The 21,840-nt window shown below is 44.3% G+C and overlaps 1 protein-coding gene across 1 annotated transcript; it reads left to right on the top strand.

The window, feature by feature from the left end:
• The first annotated feature begins 876 nt into the window (after positions 1-876).
• On the top strand, positions 877-20,536 carry LOC142794469 (glutamine-dependent NAD(+) synthetase-like). Its single transcript, XM_075885900.1, has 15 exons — positions 877-1,153; positions 1,268-1,358; positions 1,495-1,555; positions 2,439-2,555; positions 3,903-3,956; positions 4,097-4,238; positions 6,131-6,219; positions 6,966-7,083; positions 8,051-8,182; positions 10,021-10,095; positions 13,649-13,773; positions 17,479-17,630; positions 18,133-18,301; positions 19,243-19,485; positions 20,476-20,536. The coding sequence occupies exons 2-15, from the start codon at positions 1,274-1,276 to the stop codon at positions 20,534-20,536; spliced, it is 1,623 nt and encodes a 540-aa protein (XP_075742015.1). The 5' UTR covers positions 877-1,153; positions 1,268-1,273.
• The last annotated feature ends 1,304 nt before the right edge of the window (positions 20,537-21,840 follow it).

The following is a 21,840-nucleotide window of genomic DNA, read 5'->3' on the forward strand; positions in this document are numbered from 1 at the left end:
CTTTGCTCCCGTCGCTATGCGAAGTGAGATCTGCAATGGCGGCGGCCGTCAGGAAAAACCGGTCGCGGCGGCGAGCACCCCGTCAAACAATGTCCCCACCCTGCAAGGAGCGGCGGGCGAGGGAAACCATTCAGGCACCCTAATCCAGATTCACGTCTAAAAATCTATTGCGAACGCACACCAACTAGCAACTAACCGACAGCCTCGTATGTTATGCTATATATATCAAGCATTGTTTATTGTGGCCAGTTTAGAAAACCATAATTATACTGTGTTTGCCTTACACCACTAAATATTACGCAGTATTAAGTTTCTGGGGCACCACAACAAATCTCGATAATATACTGTTGGCAAAGCTTTTTCAGAACGGCTGCCACGGCGTCTTGCCACGACGACCACGCGTTTTTGTCTGCTAGCGGAAGCTTGTTGCGCCGCCAGTGTCACCAAACCGGAAGCTGTCCCGGCGCCGTGTGACGAGTAGACTGACGCGGGAAGTTTTGCAACTTACCTAGTCTAGAAACGTTGCTGTATAGTGGCACCATCTGTAGGAGGCGACGTGAAACTCACTTCTAATGGAAGCGTGCTCGCTGTAGCTGACGCTACGTGCGACATCGGAGTGCTTCGAAAGTAATCTTCCCAGCTCAAAATATACCGGCTTCTCGTCTCTCGGGTTTGTTCGCGGTCCCGCTCCACGCATTCGGTGAGTACGAAACGACCTTCTTGCGATGTTCGTCGCGGTGTTAGTGCCCGAATCCTACCGAGTAAGCGGCGTGCGTCAGACGCACGCTTCACCGGCTGCACAGCTGTTTTCGTTTTGCCGGAAAGAAAGAAAGGACGCTTGCACGGGCGCCGCTAAGCCGCTGTTTGAACACATCGCGCGCGGTGGGCGCGTCCTGTTTTGTCGATTTCGTTCCGTCTATCCGCGGCTACCGTTAGCTGTGTGAACGGAGCTGCCTGCGGAAACGGGCAGGGCACTTTACGGCTGCGCACCGCAATTACGTTCTGGCGAGATACAACCTTGTTGAAGGCCGCGTCAAGGATTCTTCGAAACCAATGCGGTGCAACCTTGACTCGCGCGAAATTCTTGAGCAGAGTGTCAACGCGTGCTGTCTACACAGCTAGCGAGAGTGACGAATCGCACTTATTAATCAAGGTGCGTGTGAACTTTTTTTTTTTTTTTTCAGTCTTCCCATTTCGCTCGCTTGGCTCAGGTCCTTGCTACGCTTGTTCTAATCACATAACATGCCCCTGGTTTCTTTTCTTGCAGATCGCTATGGGACGTAAAGTGACCCTCGCTGTGTGTACCCTTAACCAGTGGGCACTGGACTTCGACGGCAACTACAAGCGAATTCTCAAAAGTAAAAAAAAAAAAAGCACCTTTCTATTGTACTCGCGTCATTCAAGAAACGCAAATCTTGTTGTGCCTTCTTCGTTGCCCCTTCGCTCTTATAACGTATCGTCTCCCTTTAACGTATTATCTATCTCTCTCTTAAGGTATCAAGGAGGCAAAGGCAAAGGGCGCTTCATTCAGATCAGGCCCTGAACTGGAAGTAACGTAGGTTTTATTTCTTTCTATCACTTGTTGCATAATGCTCGTACATGTACGTGATGCTGCCACAGCTCTTTGGTTCTATTACAGGTTACCATGTAAAAGCACTAGAAATAAAATTAATTTATTGCAGTGCAAACAAGGTCTTGTCTCTTATATAAGGTGGTAGTGAGTCCGCAACCGCCACAAGGGACGACTGGCAACGTAATGAGTTTGCTGGAGCAATGACATACTGAGCGACTTGCGTGTTAGACAGGACGCATAAAAATACTTCGTTAAGCTTTACATGCCAGAAACATATGACCGTAAAACATGTAACACTGTGCAAAAGGAAAAGGTTGTGACCAACCTGTGATGTCAAGTCGCTGACCAATCCCTATCATTTTTGTCTTTTAGTATGTTCTTTTCCTTGCCGTCATGTTAACATGCACGATGGTGGTTGATCACGTCATGTTAACATGCACGATGATGGTGCACAATGGAGACTTTCGTATTGAAGTGTGTTCATGTGAGACAGCCGTATACACAATAATTTATGTGCCAGGAGAACTTATGCTTAATTTGCGATTACTTAAAGCATGTGATCGATGATTAATTATAGTTGGCCTACGATTACAACTTGCGAATATTTTAGCTAACGTTGGCTGTGCCAGTGCAAGTAGAGCTACTAACACAGTCTGCCTTTGCGACAGTCAGATCTAACATGGATTCTGATTATTCACATCTGCAAAGTTTGAGTGCACTTTTGTATTTGTCATCTCTCTGCAGGAAGTTACAAATTTTCACTTTCTTTGTAACATAGCAATGTATGAAGTGTAAATTGAAAAACCAGGTGACTTTCATCGAATAATTGCTGGTCTAGAATTCATAGCTGTGTTTGACCTTACAGGGGATATGGATGCGCCGACCACTTCTATGAAAGCGACACACTTCTTCACTCTTGGGAAGTCCTTGCCTCGTTGCTGCGGGATCCAACATGCGAGGGTATTATGGTCGACATTGGCATGTAAGTTGACATACCTTTTATGTTCTTTTTTTTTTTTGCCAGCATCTTGGATTCTAGCCATTATATCACATGGTCAAAATGAAGAGAGTTAAACATTGCTGCAAATGAATAATACCAATGCATCTTATGCTTTACTAAGCAAGTTATTGCATACAAGTTGAAGCAGTAATAAAAGGACTTTGACAACAAGCAGTGTCAACTGCCTTAAATTCTTGTTAGCATGGTCAGTGCAGCCTAGTGTCGGTCATCTAGTCTGAGGGGCCATGTCCAGCTCAAACATGTCTTGTGTGCGGTGAGGCAAAGCCGTGTTTTTCAGTTGGTATAATTGTAACTCCAGAATCTTGTTCGAGTTGGTGCAATCGCACCACGTGGGCCTGTCATGTTCCAGATGATCATGACGATCGCCACACACTTGGTGCAGTAGGACCAGCTGGAATGAGAATCTAGTGGTACATTGACGCCGAATGAAAGCACAGGTTCCCCTTGCGATTGGAGTTGGGCGTGCACCCTCCGACGATCCGACCGGCACAAGACTTCACTAAGTGCCAAAAGCCATGCTTTCCACTGTTCACATTGTTTTTCATCGAGATAGTACACGTTGTGACATGTTCGTACAGATTAAAATTACAGATGAGCGCTGACTCCACTGTTGCCCAACGCATTTCTTTGCTCTCCCCCTTCGGCCCGCTCCACACTTTCGCACATGTTTTCGCTTCTGCTTGCACTGATCAGAATGCAGAGCTCCATTTGTCAAGGCACATGGAAAATCATTCGGCACCTGTGCTCATGAGCGTACGGGCTGACTGGCAGAGGCAGGTGGCAGCCGGGAGCGGCAGATGCCAAAACAGCTGGGAGAAGAAACTCGGGAACATGACAAAGCGCAATTGTGCCTTGTTACTACAGCAAGGACAGAGAGAACCCCCACCCTCAGTATCGCTTGAGGACCGGCTCCTCAAATCCGCCAGATTTTTCCCTTATTAGTGCCACCTGGTGAACACGCCATTTAATTAAGCAGGAACTAGCGTTGCATAATGTGTCCCTTCCACACAAATAGAGTTTGCCCTTCTGCCTTATTTTGCTTCATGCATGTAGCATAGTACTTACTCTCATAATGCCTGTGCTTGTTAATGTTGGCAAGCTGCATTGTAATGTTGGCTACCACTAGACCGTTTGTTCTTATAACAATGTAAGAAACTAATACATGTGTGTTAACAATGTAAGAAACTAATACATGTGTGTTGCCATACCTCTTGATCGCTTCATCAAATGCTTTGAAGTTAACTCTCTCTGGCAGTTCTCTAATCAAAACCTGCTGCGGTACTCTAGCACCTCCTTTGTTCCTTGCAGGCCTGTCATGCACAGAAACGTCACTTACAACTGCAGAGTCATCTTTCTGAACAAGTGAGTTCTCCGAGGCACCAGGGTGAAAACGAATGAAACTCAAACTAGAAGGAAGTATTGGTTACTTGGTGCATTAAGCTGAGGACACTACCCATTGCCAGTTCGATGATTTCCTACCGAAATTTTTGCCAATATTGCAGGAAAATTTTGCTGATTCGTCCCAAGCTCATGATGTGCGATGATGGCTGCTACCGGGAGTCGCGCTGGTTCACACCGTGGCAGAAGCCTCGTCGCGTTGAGGAGTTCTTTCTGCCTCGCATGATCTCCGAAATAACTGACCAGGTTTGTTTCTGTGCCTCTCGCGTTCTTTTGCGCTTCTCAAAGAGTGTCTGCTTGCATTTAGTTTTTTTCCTTGCAACATGTCCTCAAGTGTGTGGTTTGCTGATTTAGTGGGTAATCTATGCTCTTGTGGTACACAATGCAGAATAAAGGTAACACGAAGACAAGAGAAAGGAGAACCGTGCTTGTCTTTCTTTTTTCATTCCTAGTGTTTAACTTATTTTGCATGTTTGCCAAAAAACACAACTTCGTCAAAAAGATTGACAGCCAATTTTTCTGCTGCCAGCTTTTCTTTAGTGTAACAGAAAGCTTACCTTTCGGCATCACTAGTCATACCACAATAATGTGAAAAATGCTGGAGAACATTTTGAACACAAGTTTTTCTATCTGTGATGGCACTAAGTTTGTACACTGGAAGCATGCCGAAACAATGATTTGTGAGTTTGATATTGACTCATCAACATTGTTGGGCCGCGGTTGGATACGGAGCTAGTGCTTACTCGCCTAGAAACGGCGCCTGCTGATGGCAGCATTGTTCAGAAAACCTGTCATACCTCACTGGTATGACACCTTTTTTTACCACCTAATATGCCTAAAATAAAGCTCCAATGCTTACATAAGGTAGTACAGTTTTAAGAGTATGTATAGAGTATATACTATAGAGTACAGGCTTAAGCACCTTGTTGGGTAGAACTATGTAACAGTTAACTGCATACAATATTTCAGTTGCCTCCTAACACCAAATAAACATAACACCATCGTCTGGCTAGGTGATGTTACACATCATATTTTGCAACTCTCTATGGCCGTTTAAATGTATTCGGCGATTCCAGCTTGAATTATGTACTGCAACATTTATGGTATTGTAACACATAGTTCATGTCTACTTATGAAACAGTGCACGCAAACACAAAAAGGAACGAAAGGGACACCACTGAACTCGTAACTAGTTTATTTCGCAGAAAGAACGTGGTTAAAGGGACACTCCAGTCAAATAACAATTTACGTTAAAGTGAAAGCTCAATGTGCAACATCATCTAAAACTACAATATTATCAACAATGCCCTATTTACCGAGAAATCAAACTAAATACACAAGAACACAAGCGCCGCAGTAGGGCATTTTCAAAATGATCCTGATGACATCAGAAAAACCGCCTACAATTAATCCCTAGTAATCGATCTAGCTGCACTAAATAACCTTCCGGGCATCAAGAGACGCAATAAAATGCTGCTTGTTCGTTTCTGTTTGATTCATGTAAAAAAAAACCACCAGACGTTACTATGGGGAATGGCGCGAGTTGTTCAAAAATAAAATTTTCGCGTAGTTACACTGGACAGGTGGTGTCATCTAGCGGGGCGTAGTTGAATAAAAAACGTCTGCACTCTCGCAGCTCATCAAAGCCGGGCAACGTTGTGCACGGCAACAGTGACGTGAATCGGTCCGGCCGGTCCGCTGCTTGAGGCGGGTAATTTGAAGTGCACTAATGCGATGCAGACCACTAACATGTGATTTTATTTCAAAATAGACCTTTTCTTGGCACAAAAGTGGCGCGACCAGGTTTCTGGACCGCTATTTCAACAATGAACATCGACTTAATAGTTGCCTTTAGTGTCCCTTTAATGTACAACATGATAGTGTACCACATGTGCTGTGTGCTGCTTCACAAGTAAACATGAACTATCACCAACTCGCCCAACTTTCAATGTTACTGTAACACATAGTGTTTTCACTACCGTCAGCATTGTGTAACACATTTCAGCTGGCTTTCAGTCGCTTTAATTGTGGTTGTTCGTGACTAGAGATGCCATTAGCAACTGAAATGGGCATCGATGCAAAGGCTGCTCTAGTTAGTCACTTTGATTGTGTATTGATCGCATTGTCAAATCTTGCAGAAAGTGGTGCCCATCGGAGACGCCCTTATATCTACGAAGGACACCTGTATTGGATTTGAAATTTGTGAAGAGCTCTGGAATCCTCTGAGGTATTCAATAACAATCACATCTTGAAGCTCGAGGAGCTCAATAATTGCAGACCTTTTAGTTCCTGTTGCTTGTTTAGGTTTACGTAGAAAAACATGTCTTTTTTGTTTGTTTGCTTGCTAGTCCAAATTCGTCGCGTGTTCCTAAGTTTTCAAGGTGTAAGAAACACGTTTTGTAGTTCAAGCACATATATGCTGCATTTAAAAGAAACTGTGCTATCTTAAGTGAAATTCGTGAAGTAACATTCATAGCAGCTGGAGGATCATGCTCATAAGCACACTGCATCAGTTTATTATTTCAAGTATCCTCTCCAAATAGAGTGAGGTGTTCAAAAATAAACTGAATTTCGTGGAACCTGCAAATGTAAATATCTAAATAGTCTGCAATCTCAGGTGTATTAGCAGAAAATGATGTGGCAGGACCCTGACAGAAAATGGGTTAAAACATGTGAAATCGTGGAAACTTGTTGCTATATAGTCTGAGAAGCTGCGAGACATTTGATGCAGTTCAAACGCAGGGCACATTTGTATAAAGTGAGTTGATTGGTTGATGACTTCATTTATAAGTTTAAATTGCATCATTACCAAAATGCCTTTGAGGTGTTTTAAACAAACTATTTATTTGCGTGCTAGCAGGGAGCTTCGATAGATACACTTGTAAAAGCAGGCCGTACAACTCTGTTGATGCTTAATATACTCACTAGTTTATAAGAAAGAAAACTTCTTTCTTTCATTAAAATGGGCATCAGCTCTCACATAATGGCATCGCTGGATGGTGCCGAGATCATCGTCAACGGAAGTGGATCGTATCATGAGCTGCGAAAGAACTACGTCATCTGTGACAGAATCAAGTCAGCTACGGCAAAGGTGAGTGTGCCATCTCCCGAGCCGAGTTCTCCTTTGTGATGTTAGCTTCAGTGTTTTTAGTTTAAATTCACAATTATAAATTACACTGGAGCACCGCAATAGGATTGATCACTTACACAGTAATACTTTGTTTGTCAAGCTATGCTGATAGCGTTTTCGGAACTTGTGGCAGTATCAATCATTTTATCAACCAGTATTTATTATTGATAATATGAATCAATAAAATATGAGTAAATATGTGTAAGGGGACCTCAATGTTACTAACAATGGCAAGGATGTTCTATGTTTATACCATCAAGAAAAAAACCAATACAGTAGACGTATATAGAACATTTTCAAAGAATGAAACAAACTGCTATCAACAGAGTGCTCGCAGATTTTTAAAAAATGTTGTTCCCATCTCTGTTGAAAGGTTTTCATGGTTCTGCTTGTAAAAGAACTATATTTAATAATTGTTTTGACTACATACGTTTTCTGAAAGCTGTGTTCGTAGATTACTTTTCTTATTACTTTGTGCCTTACTATCACATTACATACTGTATTTGATGGTTTCTTTACATTTTGGTGTTCTAATTTCTGTAATGAAGCATATGTACCACTGCATTTTTTGGGGCTAATTGAAGGCGAAGAAGCATACAGGAACAGCAGTTGCGACAAAGCTTGTGTTGTTGACTGATGCTGCGGTGTCTTGCTGGGTTATTGTCATTCTTCATTGATTTAAAGAGACTTTTGTTGTACTTGTTATATTAATTAACTATTTAATGAACTAGCAGTTATAGTTATTGGTTTTTGTTTGTCCTTTTTTATCGATAGTGGCCAAACATTGGGACACAGAATATTAGTCCAAACAGTTTACATATTATGACATTTGAATGCGAACTTAACATGAATATGAAGGTGCCAACAGCTCCTGCTAAGCTGAGTAACAAAAGTTTATTCTTTGGTTGTGTTCTCTCTTCTTCAACAGTGTGGTGGCATCTACCTGTTTTCGAACCTGAGAGGCTGTGACGGTGAACGAGTCTACTACCAGGGTTGCTCGAGCATCGCCATCAATGGCGATTTTGTTGCCATAGCCAAGCAGTTTGCCTTGGAAGAAGTTGTAAGTGTTTGTGGAATTACGTTATTTTTCTATAACTCAATGACACAAAGTGTTTGTTAGCGGTCAATAGTTTTAATAACAGTGTAAGTTTCGTAAAGAATTAAAAATCGGTTGGAGGCTAATTGCAATAAAGAGCAATCGCTCAATAGCACACACTGAGAGCAATTGTAATCTTTGCATAGCTTGAATGGGCGCGACAACACTTTTTCAAGTAGCCAGAGAATGGATTCACTAAACGAGCTCATTGCCTCACGAATTGACAGCCGCAAAAATTTTTAGAGTCAGTCCAGTACGAGCATAGTTACAAAGATTTGTTGCACGCTACAATTGCATTCTCTCTTCTCTCATCCCGACGAAAGAGCTGGAAGCTAAGCAGGGAGGAATGGCATGGGCAAAGAAAATACGTCACGTGCGCCTCAAGACCTTGAGGTCTTTTTCTCTTTTTTTCTTCGAATTTGCAACTTTTCAGTGCGTTCGCGCATGCACACCTGGACTAGTTGCTGCCTCCCGCGTCGGCCCTGGTAACCGCCATGCTCAAGTAACCGCCATGCTCAAGTCAGCCAATGGCTGATAGGTGGCCATCTACAAGTGATTTTTGAGCTTGTAGCGTCATTTGTCGAGAGAAGAGAAAGCGATTTCTAGCATACTTTGAAAGTTTGTTCTGATTGCCAGGCCGCGTTCTACGCTATAATATTTGGCTCGCGTGTTCTCTGGAGCCTTTACTACTGATTGGCAGAGTTTTCTCACCTGGCTCAAAAACTGTTGCAGGGCCCCTTTGAGACTTTCTTGCCTTCTCTGCTCCCTATTGGCTTGCCTTCACTGTCAAAAATCAGCGAAAAAAAGACAGTACACTAGATGGTGTACAAGCGTTGAATGCTTTGCCTCCTAAACGATATCGCCTCTTCTGCGTTCTGCTTCATCTTGTGTATTGTCCCTTTTGCGCTGCTTTTTAACCATAAAGTTAAACAATCTCACCCAGTTTTGTACGCTGTTGGCTTGCATTGTATTATATCTATGATAGCTGACTCTAGCATTCGACAATTAAGAGGGAAATGCGAAATTGGAGAATCACCTGTTAATACCGATTCCTCGGGTATATTCACGGCTGCCTTTGTCCCAATTTATATTAATTCGTAAGAATGGATTAAACGTTGCTGCTTTGTCATAATATTTATACCGCAGTGCAGAATGGGCTTTTGATTTTATTAAGTTTGTGCTTCTCGAATGCTTCATACGTAGCCATGACACTTGTGAACATTAGAGTGCAAAGCCAGACATTTACATTGAACAAGACACACAGAGCGGCTCCTTGTACCTGCGAATCTCACTCCCATCCTGTCTCTCTCGTCCTGTATGAATGCCTGGTTATATGCTTTAAGGTTGTCAAAAGCTACGTACCTTCTCATTACCGTCAACTTCTTTTATTAGGCTCTACTTTTGATAAGAAGGTCTTTCTGTGTGTCAGACGTTTATTGTAGTGATACAGCTAGAATAATCAAACCTTAATATGATGAATGGGATATAATTTACTGTCAACATAACAAGGAGCTGTGAAGATTGTCTCATCACTGCTACAGAATAATATATACGTTATTAATAAATAATATGTAACGGAGCTATTTCTGTGCTGAATTCATCTTCATTGCAACAATGATTGATTGTATCTTTTTGTCCTGGCACCCTTTTAATAAAATGGTATCGTTTCAATTGCAAGTAGAAATAATTCATTCATTTGAAGTGAGGCTGTGTTAGGTTACTTGTAGACAAGGTTAATCTTCCTTTGTTTGTTTATTTATTTAGTTATTTGTTTGTTTTTTCTTCTTTTTTGTACTTTCCAGGAAGTCACAACTGCCACGTTAGACCTGGAGGATGTCAGAGCATACAAAGTGAATAACAGGAGTCGAACCTTGAAAGTAAGTGCTGTATTGTTTGTGAATAATTATTTTTTTGTGTTAAAGCATTCTAGTTTTAGGTGCTTTCAGAGCCACTGAGCTGCACTATGTTCATTATTGCTTTCTGCTTAGTAAAATTTTTTTGTCAGGATCAAGAACTGTTGATGTGAAGCTTTTTTTGTGTCCATCTGTGTGCGTGTGGGATTGGGGCATGTATTTTAGGAACCATTTCCATATACTTCTAAAATCTAATTATCTCTGCTTCACGGGGCTGAAAAACTGTCAGAGCTAATCGAATGCCATATTATTGAAAGTGTCAAGAAAGCAATTAATAAACATCTGTTTGGTCAATGTACTTTTATTTTCTTTAGAAGTACACTCATACCTCATTATAACAAAGCTTCATTCTAACACAAAATAAGTTTGTTATGTCTGCAAATTTGTTTAAAGGTATATTTCTATCGCTATACAGTTAAACCTCGTTATAACGAAATTGGAGGGCCACCGCTATTTGCTCGTTATAACCAATATTTCGTTATAGCCGTAGCAGGCATTTAGCGCAAATATTATGCACTGTACTTACCCAAAAAAATAGCGGGCGAAATAGCATCCCGCCGCACGGTGGTATGCAACAAAATAACCGCATTTTTAAATAAAAAAGGAAAAAGTCATGCACCTGTTTTAATGCACTTCAAAATACACAGCTTGCATTTCAGGCAGACTTAGCTGCAAAGAAGTCCATAATTGGACATTGATGCATCTTCCTGATGCGAACGATGGCTGGCTCAGCTGCGGCCGCAATGTTCAAGCCATCTTCGCCGCCCTCGTGAGCGCCGAAGTAGCGGCGCAGTACGTCCACCGCGTCTAATGCCTCCGACGTTGTCGGCACGTTTGTCTCCTGTTCGTCGACAGAGTCATTGTCACTGGTTTCGTTAAGATCACTGACAGCGCGCACAATATCGTCATCCAGGAGCTGCTCCGTTGCCACCACTTCCGAGTCCGCACTCTCATAGTCGCAAAACGACTCGCTGTCAGGCACGACACCGGCGTCACAAAGTGCCGCCCATGATGCAGCGGCTTCGTCTGATGTAGCGAAACCGTCCGGCACAGTGGGCTCGTCTGATGGCTCATCGCTGGCCTCTGGTGCGGCGGCAAATGAGGCGTGTCAAAAGCAGTTTGCGATCGTGGTCGCCGTCACACTCGTCCACGCCGCCTGAAGCATTTCGAGCGCAGTGTACAAGTCAACATCGGTGTCTCGCTTCATCCTCATGTTGAGCAGGAGCTTGTCTATTATACGCTTGCGGTAACCTGCCTTCAGCGACATAATCACGCCTTGGTCAAGCGGCTGTATTTTTGCTGTGCAGTTGGCAGGAAGGAACAGCAGCTCAATGTTTTGAAGCACGGCAGCGGTATGGTGGGTGGTGCAGTTATCTAAAACAAGGAACACCTTGCGGTTCGCCTTTGCCAGCTTCTCTTCTCATTCGCAAAGCCATTTTGAAAAAATCTCCCTGGTCATCCAGGCTTTGTGATTGGCTACGCACTTGACTGGGAGCTGCCTCTTCCCCTTAAAGCAGCGAGGGAATGCACTTTTGCCAATTACGAAAATTGGCAGCTTCTCAGAGCCGGTCATGTTTGCACAAAGTAGCGCAGTGATCCGCAGCTTACTTTGTTTGCCGCCATGGCATGGCTCGCCTTTGAGGGCTATTGTCTTGTGCGGCAACATCTTGAAAAAGAGAGCGGTTTCGTCCGCATTAAAAATATCCTCGACGCGGTATTTTTTTAGCAGCCGCACGATGTTTTTTTTTGCCCACTTGGTAGCCTCTGCTTCGTCGACAAATTGCGATTCGCCGCAGACCGCTCTCCCGACAATGTCGTGGCGCTCCTTGAAGCGTTGGAGCCAACCCGAACTTGCTACGAACATGTCATAGCCCATGATGCAGGCAAAGTCTCTCGCATTTCTTTGCAGCAAAGCACCGCTCACCGGCAGATTCACGGCCCGCGTGTCCAAGAACCATTTAAAAACGGCCCTTTCGACTGCTTCAAAGGCAGGTGCCCTCATTTTCTTAGCGCTTCTTTTCACGCCACGTGCAACAGCGTCGAGGATGGACTCCTGCTTGCTCAAGATGGTTGACAGCGGGCTCGTCGATACGCCAAAGTCTTTTGCCACGTTGCTTTTCTTGGTCCCCGATTCGTTGGCTCTTATCATAGCCGCCTTCTGATCTAGCGTTATGCGCTTTCGCTTCCCGCCTGGCGCATTCATGTTGCTGGAATCACGAGCGCAGCACGATAAAAGATAAGGCGGAAGGGGTCGAAAAAGAGAAGAAACACGCACGCAAGAGCAATGCGGCTCACGTTGGCGAGCGACAACACTTGCAGAGAAAGTGACTGTGAAGAGGAAGGGGCAGAAGGGGCGCTCTTTTGCGCTGCCCTCTAGGAACCGGTTACTCAAGGGGAAGGGGGGTATGTAAGATTAGAAAGGGCGCCTCAGCGCCATGAGAAAGGGGAGAGGGAGAATATAAAGAAGACACAAAAGAAAAGAAAAGGGCGAGACGTTCGCAGAGCTGCGGAGCGCTCCTCTGTCGGTGGTAGCCAAGCGGCGCACGTGCAGCGACCTCTCCTCCGGAAACAGCGCGTGCCGTCTGCTTTGCGCGCGTTGCTGGAGGGCGCATGGCGAGAGTTTTGAACTGCTAAATACAGTTCTCGCGCTGCGCACCGTCTCAAATTCGCCTTGTGCACTGTCGTGACATCGGCTCAAAATTTTTCTTCCTAACAAAATTTGTTCGTTATATCCCGTAACAGGCAAATTTTGCCTCGTTAAAACAAGGTTTTGAATACATTGGTTTGTATGGGGACTTTCAAGGGGAATTAGGATTTTCTCGTTATATCCATTATTTCGTTATAGCCCGTCTCATTATAACGAGGTTTAACTGTATCTATAGCTAGACTATTTCTTGTTTACTTCGTTACAACCGATATTTTGTTATGTCTGGATTTCTTATATCGAGCTTTGAGTGCACTAAAATCCTGTAATATTTTGCATGAAAGTCGTGGCAAAGCATCAATTTTTCATCATTTGCAGCTTTGTTTACAATGTCAATGCGGCTCAAGACTCTGTGTCTTAAGCCGAAACGTGGTGCGAACCATACGCTTAGTATGCAAAAACACTGTGATTTTTGATGGTAACCACATCGTTTTGAAAGCCCACAGTCATTGTGGAATTCCGCAAAGGCCTTTTTCACAGCTTTGTGCGGCATATTTGTGTTTTTTGCTTGTCACACTGCCTGAATTAACCAGATTGCGGCCAAACATGACTGACTTAACAAAAGCCTGATATCATTGAACAATGTATGTGACCGCTGGGACCAGAAAACACGTCCGAATTATTCAATTTTTCAAATTAACGAGCGTTGAAATGACTGTATAGTGGACTTAAGTAAATCGGAAAATGGCTCCTTCACTAAAGGCAGACCTAGTGAAATTGTAAAATTGAGAAATAGCTCATTCACTGAAGGCTTGTGGAGCTTCAGTGGCGTAAATCTCACTTGCAGTGACTGTTTCACAACAATCATTCCAGGGAGCAGAATCGGAAGGTTATCCACGCGTCGTAGTCGACTATGCCCTCTCCAGCACAGCCGACATGGCCGTCTCGCCGAGTCCAGTAATCAACTGGGCCTTCCCTACACCTGAGGAAGAAATTGCGTGAGTATTCAAGGCACAGTTGTGATAAAAATGCCGGGCTGGAATGCTGTCGAACCAAGTTTGTCCAGCATTGGCAGCAACTACCGCTGAAAGCATGCCACGGTGTTGACCTCTGCGCCGGCGCCCCCGCAAGGCAAGAAGTGACGTGCTGTCCGCATTTCGATTTGTTTTGCCGACGCGGGAATCGCGCAACAAAATTTGGGGTTTCAAGGCACGTGCTCTTACTGACCACTGGACAGAAGTGCAAGGAAGACAACAGACCAACACTGTGCATGCCCATTGCCATAACAGCGTGCCTGTGAGGACGAAAAGGAGTAAATTGATGTTTGTTGGGCTTCAACGTCAAGTGCACGCACAATATCATTTTCTGTGTTTGTGGTTGGAGTAGTAAAGCTATTGCTCTAATAATTCTTCATTGTTCTTAATTACGCACCAGATTAACGACAGAAAGTTGAGCTAAAGATGCTGTTCTCATGTGACATGTCTATCTACCTAGTTCAATACTGGTGTCACGCGGGCTGTTCTACAACCGTATCTTGATCGTGATCAACAATCGTCGCTGCTACAAGGCCCAACTTGATCTGGGTCCAGTTTGGTGCAGACGTCACTCAAATCGAAATCCGGCAGCCAGATCGCGACCGTTTTTATCTCGATCTGGCCTAATCGCGATTAAAAGTTAACAGGTGACTGCATCTGGTCCTGTTCGAACCTTACCCTTATCACAATCCGAATTGCTCGTGTCATGTCGATGGTAGAGAATGAAGACAAATATAAGAAAGCTGCTTGCTCCGAAAAAATATCAGCTTGTTAGCCCACTTTCTCATTGAAAGAAAACCCTAAAGCAGTGCTGGAACGAAACTCATAGAACGATAAAATGAAGTGGGGCACCTCCAACATTTCAGCGCCAGAAATCGCTACCAAGTGTTGAATTATGTGCAGAGCAGGCAGACATGCTGCTTTGGTCAAGAAACTAGGAGTAACTAAAAGAAATGCATGTTTGTTGTCCATCACTGACTCTTTTATGAACAGCACCAGTTTGACGGAAACGTGAAAGTAAAAAACAATTGCATACAGTGTGCAATTTTTTTTAAGGCATACAGATGGCTCTCAATCTTGGTTGATTGTCAGATTGCACAGCATTCGCTGTGCTGTAGGAAACTATGGAGATGAAGTGTAGGCATCCATTGAGTGGGTTTACTCAATCATTTATACCTTACCGCCTGTGAAAATCAGTGACCTGGATGAATGCCCGCTGGCAATAAAAAAGCTGCTAAGGCTCAATTTCAGTGTTGAAACCCATTTTTGGATGAGCTCGTGTGTAAGTGCCAATGCTCTTCACTGATTAATGATGGTAAACAACGGTTAGAACGCATTTCTTGTTTATTCTAAGCTCAGCAGTTTAAAACACTAGTTGTACAGTGTACATCAAAACATAGATGGGCTTTTGCAGTGCACTTTTCTTGTTCTTGTTAAGCGGCTAGCTCGTTGACATTGCCAGTGAAGGTTGCCTGTCGTTGCCATGTGCATCTGTGCCTACATTGACATCATTGCACCAAGTATAACAAATAAGTCAGTGCCATTGCGTAAAAAGGGGTCCTTCACTTCCTCAGTTGTGTGGCGGGGAAAACGAGTCAATAAAGAGCATGGACCTCTTTGTGAGCGTTGCACCAGGCCTTTTCACCCATACTGTCTTGACCCAATTCATGAACAAGTCACTGTTCGTTCACACATTTTTGTGTGTGCACACCACCTCAGCATCTGGCAAAGGAACCTTCGGGAGAGTTTTCCTTTTCAGGATGACGTAATGTCGCAGTTTTGTGCCGTCAACGAGGGCAGTAAGCAAGACTGCAGTGCAGTTTCATGTTCCCGTCATTCAGCACACTCACCGAACCACTGCCTGTCTTCTCACTCATTGTGTTCTACAGCATTTCAAAATTAACGGAAGTTTCATCCGCATTTCTGATTTGCGAGAAAATGTAATCGTGCTGCTTTCTCTGGCCAATTACATATCTCTGGTACTTGAGAAGCTTCTCCTCGTCAGAAGCCACCAAGAGTTGACATATTTTAGTCCACCGTCTGATTGAGAGCCCATGTCGCTTCATAAAACAATGCGGCCATCCGCAGCTCGCACGGAATCTGTGAGGTAGGCCGAGTTCCTTCAACAGTCGCCGCGCTTCCATGTGTTCCATCTCGGTCGATAGGGCGTGACCCCTCCTTCTCACATCTTCATTGAACCTTACTAGCTGCACCTCCAGCTCAGTGTAGGCACCGGTCTTGGGACCAGGAAAGGACCTACAGTCGCAGTGTGCGGCTTGTAGGCTGTCTTTCTTCTTTCTACACAGTCGCACGCAGGACTTGTCCACATTGTGCAGTCTTCCCACTTAGCGATTCCTGAATTCCTCGGCGACTGTGATGATCTTAAGCTATTGCTGTGCAGTGAAAGACTGCCGCCGGATGCTACTTACGGTGTCTGAACAGATAAAGTTAGACCTGGCGAATGAGTGAAGATGTGGAGAACTTGTGCTATCAGCGAGGTAAAGGGAGCTCACACTCGGCGACAACTTTTCTTGACAGCACTGTGGAAGCAACAGAATTGAAGTGCATGCCTGCTACCGCGCCAATAGTAGTACTTAAGTTTACGGATAATATCTCATTCTTGCTGAAATAAATACTACTTTCTTATTTTTGCTGGAAGTCGTAGATAAGGTACAGGTATTGTTCACTTTGAAAAAATGGCTTTCTTTTTTGTCAATTTCTTAGACAGCACCACCTTTTTGGCAAGCCCTTTTTCAAACTAAACTTGGCTATGACATAGGGGCATGTGGAGGTTGGTGGAGGGTCACTGTGTAGCCGCAAACAACCAAAAAGACATACTTCTAATGTGACAGCAAGGTTTACACTGAACAATTGAATTGTCCCTCCTGAAAAGTTTCTCTAAACGACTTAATGATGCATGCAAGCAAAAGCAATATGGGCCGCATGCTGCCGTACTACTTGCGAAGCAACACGAATTCGCGGAAACCGCCTCCATAGCCTTCGCTACGCTGTTAAGAGGCTTCACAGCACAACACGCATTACTGTGAAACAGCACGATAGAAAAAACCCCGCGTATTATTTGCACTTCCACTTGGCCGCTGAAATTTTCAGGCTTTTGGTGTTATACACATTAAAATACGGTAAAATAAACTTCAAAATGCATGCTGCACGACTGAGCCATATGTGGAGCCTCTCTCGACGGCGACATCAACGCAGTGGGAGTGTAAAGAAACCTACGTCAGGAGTTTGTGCTGGCTGTTTCCTTCGACACGCCTTGCGCTTGCAATAGCTGCAATTTCTTCCTCTGTGCCTGCGGCTTTGCGTGTCCTGCATGTCAGTGCAGTACCCTCTCGCGCGTGCCGCCACGTTACAGTGTTTCGTGGTTACGTGGTCAGCTGTGTTTACCTCGCTACTGGAACGGCTCCTAGCCAGCTTGGTGCTCTTTGAAACCGAAACTGCGACTGGGGATTCTAAAAGTGTCTTCACTCAGGCCAGCAAGGTTCTCAGACATGATAAGTGGATCATAATCTACCGATCCCAAAGAACAAAAACAAGGTGCGAAATTTTTGTGTCAGTGCTTCTTTGATGCGTGCTCAGTAATTTTTTGCTCGTCAGCTGACCCCTGTTGCACTGTTTCATCATGGCTACATTGCTGTGCTAAATGTGCAGCTTGGGACCTGCCTGCTGGCTTTGGGACTACCTGCGGAGAAGTGGACAGGGAGGCTTCTTTGTCCCGCTGAGCGGTGGAATCGACAGTGCCAGCGTCGCGGCGATCGTTTTTTCCATGTGTCGCATGGTCTGCGCAGCCGTGAAGAATGGTGGTAAGTTGGGCTTCAAGCCTCGAAAGCTGCTCACGTGTACTGTATTTGCCTGATTCTAAAGTTACGTTGAAAAAATTTGTTTTTTCTGAAATTCCCTGAGGAGCTACCGACTGACAATTTATTGTGAATTCCACACCGCATTCTGCACTATAATGTTTGGCTCACATGTTCTCGGGAGCTTTCACTACGGATCGGCAACGTTTTCTGACCAGGCTCAAAAAGTGCTGCAGGGCCCCTTTAGGCACAAGAAAACCAAGGCAGCGAGTTTCATCTTCTAGAATTTAATTTATAAAAAAGCATTAATGTGTACATATATTCATTTCATTAAACATACAACTACTACATATTGCAAACAAATATTTGCGGTCACAAATTGGGACTGTAAACTGCTCTAAAAGGCTCATTCCCTACTTCAAATCGGGATTTTATGTGCTTCAAAAGCCGGGCAAAAATCGCATCACTGTTGCCTTAATTTTCTGACACACTGCTTCGTTTATTTCAGACCCGGATGTGCTGAGAGACGCCAGGCGCATAGTGGGTGACCCCGAGTACGTGCCGAAGGAGCCACGGGAGCTGTGCAACCGGGTCCTCGTCACGTGCTACATGGGCACAGAGAACTCGTCACGTGAGACCCGAGCCCTGTCCAAGGATATGGCCAACCAGATTGGAAGGTGAAAAAGGGAATTCATTTACTTTTGGAGGAAGTTGAAAAACAATGTGCCCTATACAGGGTGTTTCAAGGAATGTGTCCAGTATAAGTAAAAATAACAGAAAAGAGGTATCCGCATGTTACCTGCTTCGTTACCTTTGCTGTGGCAGAGGGCATCTTATTATGCATAGATACATTTATTATGGCAGTAATTATATAAATGCAAACAATTAACTGCTTAACCAGTGGAAATAGGTGTTTGAGTCAAATGGGCGAGCTCAAGTTTTTTTCGAAAATAGTCCATAGCCACTTCAAAATTTCTCAAATGCGGCCACTGGTAATCACTGTGGAATGATGAAATCTGGCTAATTTTTCTGGCTAAAATTGAAACTGAGCCATCAAAGAGGGCATCTGCCATTCACTTCGAAAACTCCTTCAATAGAAGTTTTTAGCTAGCCACGGAAACACGTTACGTAAATATAGCACCGTTCCTTTCTGTATATGTGTTTCGTGTTTGCGTGCCCTATGCCGTAACTAGTTTTAGTTGCAAAAACTGTTGAATCTGTATGGTAATGCGATGATAATAAAAGTAGCCAACTAAGATTCTGTAGAGTGAGCTAGATATGTGCCATGCATAAAATAATTTTTTTTCATTAATATGAAGCCTGTTCTGTATTGCCACATTTTTGTAATGTGTTTCCGTAGTTTGCTAAAACCCTCTAATGACAACACTTTTTCCCTTGCCGTTATTATTTATCAATCTAGATACTTCGCTTCGTGGCACCGCTTTCCTGCCACATGGTCGCTTATCTACGCTCGTTTATACTCCTCTCCATATTACGATGGCCATTGAAAGCTTCAGGGTGCTATTCAAAGATTACTCATGCCACAGTTTGCTATGGGTAGTCATGACAGTATAGTGCCATAGTAAATAATTTCATCTTCTGCTTCTTGTCGTTTCAGCTATCACATGACAGTAGCCATTGACGCAGCTGTGACGGCCATTGTCGCAATCTTTTCCACACTTACGGGCCGCATCCCCAAATTTCGAGTCCTGGGTGGGGGCTCACGGGAGGACCTGGCCTTGCAGAACGTTCAGGCCAGGCTAAGGATGGTTCTTGCCTACTTGTTTGCGCAGCTCATCCTCTGGGCTCGAGACCGACCGGGCGGTCTATTGGTCCTAGCCACTGGCAACGTAGACGAAGGGTTTGTATCTTTTGCAGTTTGTTTACGCATTCGACAATTTTGTGCTTAGACTGCCCCAAGCCTATTGTTGGTATGATAGCCACACCAGCTGGGCTAGATATGACAACTTGGGAATGCAGCAAAAAATATTTTGCATGAATAGGGTAATTGAATGGACCATATGCGAAATTGCTTTGTGCTCTGGCAACACTGTACATTTTGACCCCGCCGCCATTTTAATGTGGGCGAGCGGTCGACGGCAACACGTTCGCTAGTACGGCTGTACGACTCCTGAACATTTGCTTCATTGCGCTTAGCTACTGCGATGGCCACAGCAAGACGTTTCCCAGTGCCCGAACATGTGATGTGGACAAACTGTTTAGGAATCTTGCCACATCATGCCACTTGTATGTCATTGCATCTTTCGGAAAGCGGTGGAAGGATACCTATAAGATATAAGCAAACGAACATTCAATGCGACGTCATGAGCTAGGTTTCTCTCAGCTGTTTAAATGATTGTTGTTTACAAACACAGGCACTACCACAAATTCATCTCACCGGGAATAGAAATCACACTTCTATGTGCACTGCAGGAATAATGATGCACTTGTAATGTGACCCCCTCCCCCTCAGTTTTTTCTGTGCACACTCCCGTTTCCTAGCAGCCTTTCCTAGATATGGCCCCTTCATAGCAAGCCTTAAGAGGTACTAGTCACTTGTGGACACTCGGGGGAATTTAAATCAGTTATTTTTTATATCTAAGTAGCTTCAAAAGTTTCTAGGAGCTGCGAGTGTAAGACAGCCAAAATGCTGAATCCCATACAACTAAGTTATGGCTGTCTCCACAGCTGTATGTTTTATAATGCAACATGAAACATCTTTCAAGTGAGATAAGTTGCAACACAAAAAAAAAAAAACAGCTGCAACGCAACTGAGCAAAAGAGACTAAAATGCAGAGAATGAATCCCGTCTTACGAATAAATAGGACTGCCGCGCTCTGAACTCATGCAGAACGTCATTCAGTCAAGCCCTGGCGATACTCATGGAAACCTACGGCAGTGCGCCCCGCTAGTTTCGATTTTATTTCGTTAGTAAAGGAAAATTAGTGAGAGAGGTCCCTATGAAAAGGTTGCGTCCGCGCACGTTGGGGGAATGGAAGTTAAGTGCCTGAGCAGATACTTTTCTGTTTCAAAGTGGGCATAGTCCTTATCTCCCGAATGACTGTTTTATTGCTGCGCGGTGACCGTACTTGCGGACACAACGGAGCTTGAACGTGGACAAGCAACCGAGCTGCCTTTCTAGGATGCGTGTACGGCATGTTACTCGGAGTAGCGGAAGCTCTGCACGTCTCTGTGTGCAGTCGCCTTCAAAAATAACATTTCTACGTCGTCGACCTTCATGGTGTAATCTTGTCACAAAAAAGCCCATCCTAACAGTTCGGTTCTGTCACACTAGTTACTCCACCAGCAGTGGCGGACTCTCTATTCGACTGCAGGGAATCACAGGGGCTCTTCGATTTACTATCTCAGACTCACCGCGGATAGTCCGCGGGTAGTCCGAGGCTTCCCGAATTCATAAGAAAATTTGAATGCCACACAGCTTCTCAGCGAGTTCGAGACGGTAAATCGAAGAGCACCACTGTCGTGTAGAGGCCCGACGTAGTGAAAACACCTAGCCGCAAAGCTGAAGAACCTATAAAAACACAGCCTGTCCGCGTAACACAGAAAAATGGTTAGTCCTGCATTGCTCTCGTGCAGCCCGCGCATCGCGGCGATACATGCATCCTAGACTGTGCTCATAAAGCTTGTGCACGCCATATCCTGTTTTGCGTTTAGATGATCGTTGCAAAATCAAAATTCATGCCACATACCTTGGTCCCATCGCTGTCTGCGACTCCACGCTGCTTGCACAGCGGCACACAGCAGTGTACTGGCATTTCACCAGCAAAAAAATATGACTGCGACAGTCGAAGTGCTGAAACGCGTACGTTCGCATGTGGGTCGCCCGCGCGTAGTGGCCAAGCCTCGCCAGCATCAAAATGGCGGATATGGTACCTGCTGCGTTCACTAGATGGTGCTGTTAATTTCGCATATTGCCTATTGTCTGCATGCATTTGGCCTGCAGGTTAATAGCCTTTTGGGTTGATAATCTGGGTTGCTTTTCATTTTTGTTTATTGTGAACTACACCAGATGAGCAACTCACAATAAAACTTTTAGTTGTTATGAACATAAAAAATAGCTGGTGCCATACATGTAAACTGTTCATGCCGAAGTAAAATGGTAAACATAAATTAAAGATTTCCCAAACATGAAGCGTTGGTTCATGATTTGGTGCATAAGTTAGTTCATGATTAAAATAGATTTACTAGTTCATAA

Source organism: Rhipicephalus microplus, unplaced genomic scaffold (assembly GCF_043290135.1).
Source record: "Rhipicephalus microplus isolate Deutch F79 unplaced genomic scaffold, USDA_Rmic scaffold_432, whole genome shotgun sequence".
Lineage (NCBI taxonomy): Eukaryota > Metazoa > Arthropoda > Arachnida > Ixodida > Ixodidae > Rhipicephalus > Rhipicephalus microplus.

Bases quoted from the DNA above. Each gene is read 5' to 3' on its own strand.
- LOC142794469 (XM_075885900.1), top strand. From the start codon at position 1,274: ATGGGACGTAAAGTGACCCTCGCTGTGTGTACCCTTAACCAGTGGGCA. The intron at 1,359-1,494 runs GTAAAAAAAAAA...CTCTCTCTTAAG, and splicing joins CTACAAGCGAATTCTCAAAA to GTATCAAGGAGGCAAAGGCA. The intron at 8,183-10,020 runs GTAAGTGTTTGT...TGTACTTTCCAG, and splicing joins AGTTTGCCTTGGAAGAAGTT to GAAGTCACAACTGCCACGTT.